General features: G+C 43.6%; 1 protein-coding gene across 1 annotated transcript in view; it reads right to left on the bottom strand.

The window, feature by feature from the left end:
• Window positions 1-8,723: 8,723 nt before the first annotated feature.
• The window catches only part of LOC130016933 (protein NPAT), a 46,752-nt gene continuing 43,191 nt past the window's right edge, over window positions 8,724-12,284 (bottom strand). The window contains exon 18 of the mRNA XM_056107667.1: window positions 8,724-10,491. Within this exon, the coding sequence (XP_055963642.1) occupies window positions 10,414-10,491 (78 nt within the window). The 3' untranslated portion in view covers window positions 8,724-10,413. The remainder of the gene's footprint in view (window positions 10,492-12,284) is intronic.

The raw sequence follows: 12,284 nt of genomic DNA, 5'->3' as shown, positions 1-12,284 counted from the left end.
CTCCAAAATATATCATTTGAAACTGATACAGGCAAGTAGGTGATAAAATAGAAAAGATCTGAAACCAGAGCTTATTTTTCCCCCAAGAGAACTCAAAATCAATGAAACCTTGTAACTAAGATCACACAAATGCAAAAGGATACATAGACTGTTATAACAATTATATGCCAATGAGTTAGTAGATTAAATGCCGAGAAACACATACCAACACTAAACTTTCCAAGAAATGAGCAAACCTGTTTCCAATTAAGGAGACTGCATTAGAAATGATGAACTTCCCACCAAAGGTCCAGCCCAGATCACTTCTGGACATGGGAAACTACTCAACCAAATGTTCTATCGATTCCAGTTAGTATTAAAAGATTTTTCTACCACCAAGTGGGATTTCTCCCAATGAAGTAAGTATAGTGTGACATTCCATGTGTAAACTCACACAAGAGGGGGCTCGGCACCCAACTCAGCGGCGGTGGCTCTATCTCTCCCGCCGCCCGCGTTCGGTAGTCTCACCCTTCTCCCACCCCGGAGAGGTCGATGGCGATGGTCAGGCAGAGGAAGGAACGAGGGCCAGGCTGGTAGGTATTAGTCGTAGTTTATTCTGATTCCCTCCTCATCTCTCCTTCTGTCTCTGCCCCCATGCTACTTCATTCTCCTTCTCCATTCCCCTTCATCCTCCTCTTCCTTCTGACCCTCTCTGAACTCTCTTCTTCCTTCTGCTCCAGCCCGCTCCTACAGTACAGTTAAAATCCTCTCTCCATGAGGAATTGGGGAAACAATTACACATAGGTGTGGTCACAATCAATACGGGTGGAGATCAACAGGGGTAGAAATCTTAGCCTCAGGGAAGACCGCTCCTAGGACAGATCCTTCCTCAGCAGGAGGACCCACCTTAGAGCAGAATCCCATGGGCGTGCCACTCCTCTCCTTGTCCGACAAGCGTACAAGAATATAATATAAATCATTTTGTATGGATACAGTAAGAAATATCTTAAACTTATAGAATTGCTCTCCTAGGGCCATCTTGATCTCAGACTACAGTGCTCAGGCCAGATAGTCTTTCCCACCCCTAGCAGGATCCTAGTCTTGTCGTTACCTTGGATCATGACAGCATTTGTCCATGATCAAACTCTTAACTTATAGTTAAGAATCGTGGCACTTTGGCCTGGCCCATTTCGCTGCCAGGGTAGCTCACTGCTTGCCCTGGGTCCATTCAGTCCCTCGTCGGGACCCTGCTTTTGGGGTGTTAGGAACTAAGGGCAACTGAGGCTTAAGTCGAGAAAGATGCCCGGGAGTGAATAATATTCAAGGCCAATCAAATCCTAAGTTACAAAGCATAATGTTAACGGTCTTCCTGTATCTATACAAAAAGGATATTACTTTAAAGTAAACTGTTCATAAGGCATAAGGTGAGGAGAAAGGCAATATTTCACTCATACATATAAAATCATAGATTTCTGGGAAACTGATCTTAGAAATTAACAAAGTCTGATTAAGGGGAAAGCTGATTAACTGGGTGGGAAGGAGAGCATAGGGAAGACTGTTTACATGTTTACATGTAAACACAATGGAAGTGGAAGTGCTTCAGGAGCACCGTGATGGGTGTAACCAGATTGATAGTTGTAACCAGATTAATGGGTGTAACCAGATAAAACCTAAGCTTCTTGAAGGACAAAGCAATGTTACCCAACAATCCCATATTAACACAATGAAGGATAAATACTCAGTGAACTCAGGAAAAGCATTAGACAAAATTCAGCAGCAGTTCCTGGTGAAAACATTATGAAAGATTTTTATTTTAAAAGATCCAGAACAAGGTTGCCCCGTTCTAACTTTTATCCAGCTTAGTGCGAGAAAGAGAAGAGCAGCAGTGCTGGCAGATGCGGCAGAAGCCGGGAAAAGCATTCGCAACACCTGCCTGTCCTTCGCCAACAACAAAACCAAGTGACTGCCCTCCGACTTCCTGATGGATCTATCACATCTTCCAGAAGGGCAATGGAGATTATCCATGACTTCTTCTCGGATCTCTTCAATAGCCACGTCCACCTGCCCACATACCAAATTCCGCAGGATGGATATGTCGTTCCCAACATTCTCCCTTCCGAAATCCGACACGCCATTTCGTTGGTAAAGAAGCGAACAGCACCAGGCCCAGACAAGGTCAGACCCGAACACCTGAAGAACCTGCCTCATCAATACACTGGTTCGGCTCTTCACATGCTACCTGTCTGAATGCAAGGTTCCGTCTCAATGGAAAACCAGCAGGACTGTACTACTGTACAAGAAGGGAGACATCCTGACATTGACAACTATTGCCCAATCTGCCTATTGTCTGTCATCTACAAGCAATTCACTTGAGTCATCCTGAATAGGATTGGCAGAACACTAGATGAAGGACAACCATGCAAGCAAGCTGGGTTCCGCAAAGGATTCATCATGATTAAGCATATCCACACGATAACCAAGCTCATTGAGGTTTCTCGGGAGTTCAAGATGCCGCTCTGTCTAACGTTCATTGATTTAAAGAAGGCCTTGGATTCTGTTGAGACAGAAGCAGTCACTGAAGCCCTAGCCAAACAGGGCACTCAAACTAAATACATCAGGATCCTCCGCGAGCTGTATTGCGGATTCACTACCAGGATCTCACCATTCTACAAAGAAGTGATCGTTGATGTCAAGAGAGGGGTTCGGCAGGGTGATACCATTTCACCAAAACTCTTCAGTACCACCCTCGAGAATGTCATAGACGACTGGAATGGGAAGGAATGGGAGTGAAGATAGACGGTCGGCAACTACACCACCTCCACTTTGCTGATGACATCGTTCTAATAACACCAAACATTAGCCAAGCAGCACAAATGCTGGCTGACTTCGTGAGTGTGGAAAGGTCGGATTACAGCTGAATCTCACGAACACAATGTTTATGAGAAACAGTCTCATTCCTGATGTTCCATTCACTCTCAACGGAACGACCATCTCTGAATGTAACAGTTATGTGTACCTAGGTCGAGAAGTCAACATGACGAATAACCTGGTACCTGAGTTTTGCAGGAGGAAGAGAGCAGCTTGGAACGCCTTCAAGAGCTTCGAAGAAATAGCTAAGAGGACGAAGAACCTCTGGCTCCAGGCACATCTCTTCGATTCCACTATTCTTCCTGCATTAACATATACCTCAGAGACCTGCGCCCTACGAAAACAGGATGAGAACGATATTCGGGTCTCTCAAAGAGGAATTGAAAGAGCTATGCTTAGAGTATCATGCTTCACTCAAATGAGAGATAGAATCTGGAGTTCCGATCTCCGTCAACGCTCAAGAATCAGGGACGCTGTCTCATTTGCCAAGGCATCAAAAATCAAATGGGCTGGACACGTAATGAGGTTTAGAGACGACCGCTGGACTAGAGCCGTTACTGACTGGATTCCACGAGACGTCAAAAGATTGTGTGGACGCCCACCTACAAGATGGTCAGACTTCTTTGTCAAGACCGTGAATGATCGGTTTGAGGCTCTGCATATTTCTAGAACGAGCGGATGCCATTGGGCTATGCTAGCACGCAACAGGGATGAATGGAGACGTTACTGGCGCCCGCTTGAGCAAATTGATGAGTAATGGGATATCAAGTGAAGTGCCAGAAAACCTAATCAGACCCACCATGCACGGAGAACAAAAGACATCCAACTTGGAGAGGGGAGGGCCGAACACCCTACATAAGGCCAGACAATTGCTGTAACTAAGTACTAGTCATTATACAATCAACAAAAAATACTCTGCATTTTAATTCACGAACAACAAACTGAAAGAGAACTAAAACAATCCAATTCAAAAATTCATCACAAAGAACAAACCAAAAGATGCTGATAAAAGTTTGATAGAGATTAGACTGAATCTGCAAGTTGTTTTGGGCAACCTGGACATTTTCACGATTTCCAGTTCACGAGCACAGAATAACTTTTTCTTTCCATTTGTCTTCAGGTTCATCCACCAGTGTCTTGATTATTTTCATTTATAGGAAGACTCTAAAAAGTAAAACTTGAGTAGATAAATGGTGGATGGAATGGAAAGATTGGTAAGAGTCCAAACTAAAAAGATGTCTGATGAGTAAACTGAGGATCCAATCTATGACAACAGTTGATCATACATATTTGTAAAGTTAAAATCTGCCAATCGAATAAAACCAATACTGTCACAAATAAAACCCCTCACATGTTGTCCTGACAGGTGTCATCTCAATTTATAGATTAGAGCACCATGATTCATCTCTTAAGTTTCTAACGCTTTTTTCAATTAAAGGTAAAGGTAAAGGCCCTCCCGTTGATCGTCGATTTGCTCGAGCGGGCCCAGTAACGTCTCCATTGGAGACTTTGTTGTTACTGTGTCTGGCATATCGAATACTCTCGGTAGCTTGCAAGGCAAACGCCCTACCCGCTGTGCTATCGCTCCAGCCAGTAATTCTGAAAAGTAATGATTCTTACACTTCAGACCAGGCACTTAGCCAGTTAATACCACACCAAGCGAAACTATGGGCAATACTCGAGACTAAACTACAGGAGAGTGATCACGACAGGACACATGCAGCGCGAAATAGAGTATGAAACTATGAACCTTTACAAGTAAAATCCTTGTGTTATGCAACTGTACATTTATAGAATTTTAACCTATCAAAATGTTAATTAAGCAAAAGCACGTTTATTCTAATAAATTTGATATACAAAGTGAAAAGTACTCAACTTTCCAAATTTTGATGTCTTAAATTGAAATCAGAACTTTAATTTTAGAAGTTAAACCTATAAAAAAAAGAACTAAGGAAAACAGAATTGAGAAATTAGTGAATCAGAAACCTGATTGTCAAATGTAGGGGATGATCTTGTCAGAAAAGTTGCATCTAAGGGCTGGAGCGATAGCACAGCAGGTAGGGCGTTTGCCTTGCACGCGGCTGACCCGGGTTCGATTCCCAGGATCCCATATGGTCCCCCGAGCACTTCCAGGAGTAATTCCTGAGTGCTTGAGCCAGGAGTCACCCCTGAGCATTGCTGGGTGTGACCCAAAAAGCAAAAAAAAAAAGAAAAGAAAAATCGCATCTAATTTACGGAGAACATAAAGAGAAATGAGTAAAAAGATCTGAAGCAGTAAAAAAAGTCAACAACCTGATTTAAAAAAAAAAATCAGCCCAGAATAGATTTAAGTGAAACCCTGAATTGCTTCTACAATAGATCCCAGGTTTAGATGACTTTCATGAAGTAGGTATTTCCCTACCTACATAAGGTAAAGGTAAAGGTAAAGGCCCTCCCGTTGATCGTCGATTTGCTCGAGCGGGCCCAGTAACGTCTCCATTGGAGACTTTGTTGTTACTGTGTCTGGCATATCGAATACTCTTGGTAGCTTGCCGGGCTCTCCGAGAGGGGCGGAGGAATCGAACTTGGGTCGGCCATGTTGGCCGCTTGTAAGGCAAACGCCCTACCCGCTGTGCTATCGCTCCAAAGTGTTGCAGAATAATAAAACCCGGCACCAGCTAGAATAGCAGCAAGCTGGGGAAGGGGAGGGATTTTGGCTATGCCAGCCTTTGCTTGGGTACCATCAGGGCTAGGGACCCATCAGGGGTCAGCCACACCCAAGGCAACTGCCACTGCCTTAGCCCTGCATTGTCCGTAGGTTCAGTAGCAGTTTGCGTTCTTCTGGGAGGGGAGAGGAGCTGGGACACATCCAGCTGTGTTAAGGCTTACTCCTGGGTCTATGATCAGGGATCACTCCTGCAGGATCTCGGGGGAACTGTATGTGGTGCCAGAATTGAACAGAGGTCAGCTGCATGCAATGCCCTCCCCCTACCCCAATAGCTGGTTTTAAAAGTACACATTGCTTCAAATGGTGACCCAAATGCTTGCATGTTGCTTTACTTAAACATTATGTCAAGGGGCTAGGGACAAAGCACAGTGAGTTAGGAGCCTGCACTGCACAAAGCAGACCCGGCTTGATCCCTGCAATCACATAAGGCCCCCTGAGCACTGCTAGGCATGGCCAACACTTAAAAACAACATTGAAAAAGGCACTATTACTTAAACAGAGGAACTAGGAGATGGAAAGTTTCAAATTCGTTTACAAACTGCCTAAACTTGGGGGTCTGGTGATATACAACAATTAAGGTGCATGCCTGGCATGCACCCAACCTGGGTTCAATTCCCAGCCTTGCTGGATGGAGCTCTGGACACCCTACGAGGCGACTTGGTTTCCCCAGTACAACATTGCACCCTTGGGCCCTTGCAATGAGCCCACGACCCAGACAGCCAACAGACCTCTCTAGATCTCCTGCCACCTCTGACAAAGACGATCTCCCCAAACTACAAAAGCCTGAAATCTATCAACATTTTATTCCAGAGATGACATCAAATTTAGTTACATTTAAACACGAAGATTTTTTTCTTTTTGGCTTTTCGGGTCACACCAAATTATAACACAACAGAGTAGGATTTTAACTCAGTTCTGACAAATTAAAAAATAAATCCTAGAGATCAGTGATGATATAGATGAATATATCTCCGGTAGGGGGATTTTAAATTGGCTAAAGTTTAGAAACAACAGTATCTGAAGTGGAAAAAAGTTTTAGAAAGTTTATTTATAGTTTAAATTCAATATGTATTAAAAAAAATTGAGAAAAGACAATTATCCAAATGGTAACCAAAATTCATAAAGTCTTCTAAAAGAGAAAACATTTGGGGTCACACCTAGTGGTGTTGGCCTGAAACTTGGGGAACTCTGTGACACCAGGGATCAAACCTGGGCTTCCCACATAACAAAACATTCGCTCAGCCCTCTCTGACCCCTAAGGAAATATTCTTAATCTGACTTATTTTCAGCATAGACTATATTAACTACTAAGTAATGTCTCAAAGAGTAGATTCTTAGCAGAGATGTCAAAGTAACCACACATTACAGATGGGACTTTACTTTATGATTTTTGGGCCACACCTGGTGATGCTCAGGGCTTAACTCCTGGCTCTATGCTCAGGGATCACTGGGGTCCCTGGGGGATTGAATTCGGCCACTTTCAAGGCAGGCATTCTGCCCACTGTACTCTCTCCCACCCAGTAAGATGGTACTTTATGTAAAAAATCTCTAGGGGTGGCCAGGGGTGGCCCTGACAGCTCTTCCTTGCCACCTGGGTTCAGGGGGCCTGGGGCCACTCCCCCAGCCGGGACAGCCCGGGCCATAGGACAGATGATGGAAGAAACGAGGGCCAAGCTGGTTGATTGATCAGAGGCCTTTATTCCATTCTCTCCAGGTGCCTGCTCCAGTCTCTCTGAGCCTCCCATTCTAGTCTCACCCTCCCCTCATTCCTGCCTCCTTCTGTCTCTCCCACTCATCTCTCCACTCCATCTTGCCGCCCTGCTCGCTCTCATTCTCCAACTCTCTTCTTCAGCTCCCCAGCACTCTGGGCTGACACTGCACTCAGTCAGGTAGCCAGATCAACATAAGAAAGCCCTTCCGGAGGGCCCACCAAGTTCAAAGGGAACACCACCTAAAGGTATCCCAAAGCCCTTCCTGGTTGTCCCAGGGCAAAATAGCTCCTAAGGTGTTTTTCTCCTTTTCTCAGTCCAAGAACTCTATCAACATCTGAGTATTAGTTATTTTTGTATGGACACAGTAAGAGATAACACTGAGGTTTGTAGGGCAGCTCTCCTGGGAACATCTTGCCACAGACTCAGACTACAGTGCTCGGGCCAGATTATTCATTCCTACCCTTAGCAGGGTTCAAATCTAATTACTACTTTTTGGATCGTGACCGCATTTGTCCATGACCAAGCTTTTAACTTACAGTTTAGTATTATGGCACTGTGGCCAGGCCCATCTCGATGCCAGGGTAGCACATAGCTTACCGCTTGCCCTGGTTCCATCCAGTCCTTCATCAGGACCCTGCTTTTGGGGGCGCTGTGAAGTAAGGGCAGCTGAGGCTCAGGTAAGAACAGATGCCCAGGAGGAAAATATCACTGAGAGTCACATTACAAAAGCATAGCATATACTGTCTTCTTGTATCCATACAAAAAGGGCACTGCTCTGAATAAACTATGCAAAGGACTTAGGGAGAAGAGAAAAACAGTATTTACAAGTCAACAGAGCACAAATAAACATAGAGTAATGGGAGCACTATGATGAGAGCAACCCAATACACCTAAACTACTTGAGACTATGCAGGAAAGACAAAACAGTGAAATGCAGTCATGAGGCATTACTACACTACCACACTCTCTACAAAAATCCATGACACTTGGGCTTATTTAAGTGGCTGGGAGAGTATCTGGAAGAGGGTTGTCAAAGCAAAGAAGTAGGGGGCTCTGTGAGCAACACGCGAGGCTGACGATGCTGGAGCCCAGCTGTGCTCGGGCTGCCGTGAGCACTGGCAATGGAGCCCGAAGGCCCTGAACGCCAGATCTGCTCCAGCCCTCCGAGTCATCACACTGGCTAGACATCGGGCCCTGGGGGTTCTACTGGAGATTACCGCTTTGCTGTTGAACGTAAAAGAGGGTTCCAAGTATAAGCTGCCGCTGAACTGTATTTATAGACTTCTACCTAGCCAGTCAGCCAAGAACCTCAAGTCAATCTTTTGTATGTGAATTCTTAGTATTACTGTGCACAGGAATGACAAGAAAATTGGTTTCAACTATAGAAAACCTAAACAAGAACTTGCAAAGAAACAATAAAACAATAATTGTCGATATAAAGTAACTCAAACTTTTGAAGTCAATGAAAATATTTATTCAAACCTAACTGTAGAGTATCAAGTCGAATTAAATAAACATTAACTATATATTTCTTTAGAAATAAGACTGTTGTCACATCACAAAAATTTGTTACAACACAAATTTCTGCAGTAAGGTCTAGCAATTAAGATGTAATTTTCACATTAAATGCTGAGGGTAGGATGGATTTTGTTTTGAAAGGTCTAGTACAACCCCCCCCCCCAAAAAATATGTTGAGGGAAACAACTCTTAACAATATGTACACTACAGGAAAAAAAACCTTAATATACTGCTATTTAACCAGACAAAAAACACTGAAGAGAACAGACTCGAGGGTCCAGGCACAACCGGTCAGGGACTTACCACATGCCTCTTCCGCTCTCTGAAAGCAGAATATTCATATTTGGCTTGTTTTGGTAAGATGCCTTTTGGGTTTGGGGTTGCTGTAACCACCAATTTACAAGGGGGAAAGTCTGTGTGTTCCCAAATAATCCATCAAACAATACCAAATAAGTTCTACTTCCAGGCAGAGGGGGGAAGCTGTACTAATTTCCGTTCTTCTAAGTTTCAACCAGTTCTTAAACTTGACCCATGTATTTCTAATACAAAGAAGGCACCTCTTTCTCCTTACGGACTTTTTGAGAGTAAATCCTTATATGACACTTCACGGGGGTGGAGAGACAACGTGCTGCATGTACGTAAACAAGTTGTTCAACACAATTCATTTTAGGAAAACGAAATTAAATCATAAAACTATGACTTCATTTTACATCATACGATGGACATGGCTTTCTCAAAGGATTCCAGAAGACGATCCTCCGCACACGCTTTAACAAAGAATACATGATTTAAATTAAATGTGCATTGGTCATACTATGTAAAAATTCTTATGAATTAGTGCAATTCTTTAGAGCCCCAGCGTTAGGGGGGGGTGGGGGGAAGTATATACATAACCATGAAATCTCAACTCTAATATAACCCATCTTTTTATGGCTCAATAGTCTAACACTTAAAGTTCTGTAAAAGATATTCTTTATAATTTATAAACAAAAGTTCAGAACACTCAAATGGTATACAAAAATCTCTCTTTAAAACAAAGAGACCAGAATACACAGTTAAAGTATAAAATTCCAGGAATATAATCTTTACTACAATTATAAAAGGGGTGGAAAAAACCCATACTGTTCATTTCTGATTACTACCAGTTGACGTAGTTACCATTTTTGTTATTATTTAGTGGCTATATCCTTAACTGTCTTGTTGGACAGCTACTGAAGGCAGTTTACAAGGAAAAGCATTTTCCCCACAAAACTGAGAAACTATTTCAAATGACTAAGTCTCAGAACTAGGGATCATGAGTCAAAAACACAGTGTAGAATATTAGGTTAATCTAACCTCTATTTCAAGGAGATTTACACAATATTTACAATATGCAATTTTCACAGCTATACAGTTTTGCAGATTGGCTTTACTTGCATTTCTGCAAATGTTTTTCCAAAATAAAATAGAGCAGGTCAATCTATTTACAAACTAGAAAGCTGCTTTAGAAACAGCATGACTTCGTTATAAAGTGAAATTTCAGAACAATCAAAGTGCAGGTCAGACTTTCAGATTCCGCCGGTATCTCATTCTCTACGCTCAGACTTAGGGAATGAGTCTCACAGCTTCTGCTTCTATGTCCAGAACGTTTTACTCATCATAATGCAATGATAACAAAAATTTGTCCACATCCATTCCAGCCGGAAATGAACTGGGTAGCTTCTTTTTCTGTTAAAAAGAAGAATGAAAAGAAAAATAAAGGCAGAGAAAACACAGGAAAAATAAACTGAAGTAAACACACTGAACTCAATCAAGGCCAAAAACCCTTCTTAGCCAAGTCTAGAGACCCTCTTATCAGGTTCTTCTATATATTAAAACTCTGGCCATATTTTTAGCTCATCTGAGTTTTAGCAAAACTCCAAGATCAATCAAGTATGCTTCAGCGGTACCTTAACATTAGCGTAAAGCAAAACATGCTACACAGAGCCAGAGAGAACGATACTGAACAGACGCAGAACCTGTTTCCTATCAGGTGGTCAGACCTGCAAAATCAAATCCCCAGCAAGTGCTGACAAGTTTTCAAAAGTCTAGGGCACTTTTCAAATTCCTCAGTGCCTGGGGCTGGAGCGATAGTACAGTGGGTAGGGCATTTGCCCGGCATCTCTGGCATCCCATATGGTCCCCTGCATCTGCCACAAGTGATTCTGGAGTGCAGAGCCAGTAGGAAAGCCCCTGAGCACGCAGGTGTGCCCTCCCTCCCCCCTAAAATCCAAATGGTGTCTAGGAGATACTTTACATGCAGTACATTAGTACACAGAACAGTCAGGAAACGTGTGATGAGCCAGAGAGAGGATAGGGCGTGTATGCTGTGCATGGCTGAAACCGGACTTGATCCCCAGCATCCCATATTGTCCCCCTTCAGCACGTTACCGTGAGCACCACTGGGTGTGGTCCCCCCAAAAAATGCAAAAAGAGGCTGCGATTCCCAGAGGCTGAGCTTACCCATGGCCACAGAAGCACTAGGCGGAAAGGCAGGATTCGAACCTGGCTCGGCGTAACCGCTAGGCCAAGAATCCTTCCCTAACACTGCAGCTCCTACGGTAAGCATTTCATTTTTATTCAATTCACTCAGAAAATGGCAAAAAAGATTTAGAGAAAGAGAAGTTTATCAATACTATTAATGTATTGTCTTCGTAAAGATCAGAATGACTGCAAGAGAAAGAAGCAAGGGATTTTCCTGCAGCGCCAACATGTCAACATCTACGAGCCACGGAAGAGATGGCAGGAGATGGGAACACCTGGCATGCCAGGTAGTTCTGTACTTGGTCATTCTGCAGAGTGCTTTCCCTTGCCATTGACTCTTTCATTCTCCCATAAGGATTCAAGGCCCATCGGGACAGAAAGAACAAAACTATCCTTATCCTAAAGGTGTTTGTTAGGGGCCCGAAAGCCAGACCCAGAGCCAGATTGCAGCCATGACAGCCCACAGCTAATGTTAAGTTTTGACTAGGCCCAAGTTTCTGTTCCCCAGAAACTGAACTTGCAATTTCTGCTAAGGAGCTTCTAGATCATCTGACTGGTCACAAGGGGTCACTATGCCCTTTTTTTGGAAGGCCCAGAAACTATTCTCAAATGTTGACTAATCCCTGACAACTGCTGCTTGGTCACTGTTATCATAGCACTGGCTCAACCTTGGAACCTGTATTAACTGCCTGCACTTGGAGGTTGGGGTCGCTATCAAGAGACCACTTTGTGGGTGTTGATAGATGACCCCAGTTAACTGGAATCAAACTCCTCTGCACTTGCATTACTGTCTCTCTGATGAAGTCATTCACGCCGTGACCCGAAAACCTGGGTACAAGAGTGTTCAATACGTCTTAGCAATTGTTAAGTGCTATTTCACTGAGAAACCGTGCGACTGAATCACTGTCAGCCCAAACTCAGCGGTGACTTGGCCATGACAGGATCGATCAGGCAGCGAGCGGCGTGCGCGACTCTGAGCTCTGAGATGAAGACGCTGA

Source organism: Sorex fumeus, unplaced genomic scaffold (genome assembly GCF_029834395.1).
Source record: "Sorex fumeus unplaced genomic scaffold, SorFum_2.1 ptg000169l, whole genome shotgun sequence".
Lineage (NCBI taxonomy): Eukaryota > Metazoa > Chordata > Mammalia > Eulipotyphla > Soricidae > Sorex > Sorex fumeus.
This window is presented reverse-complemented; position numbering and strand designations above follow the sequence as displayed.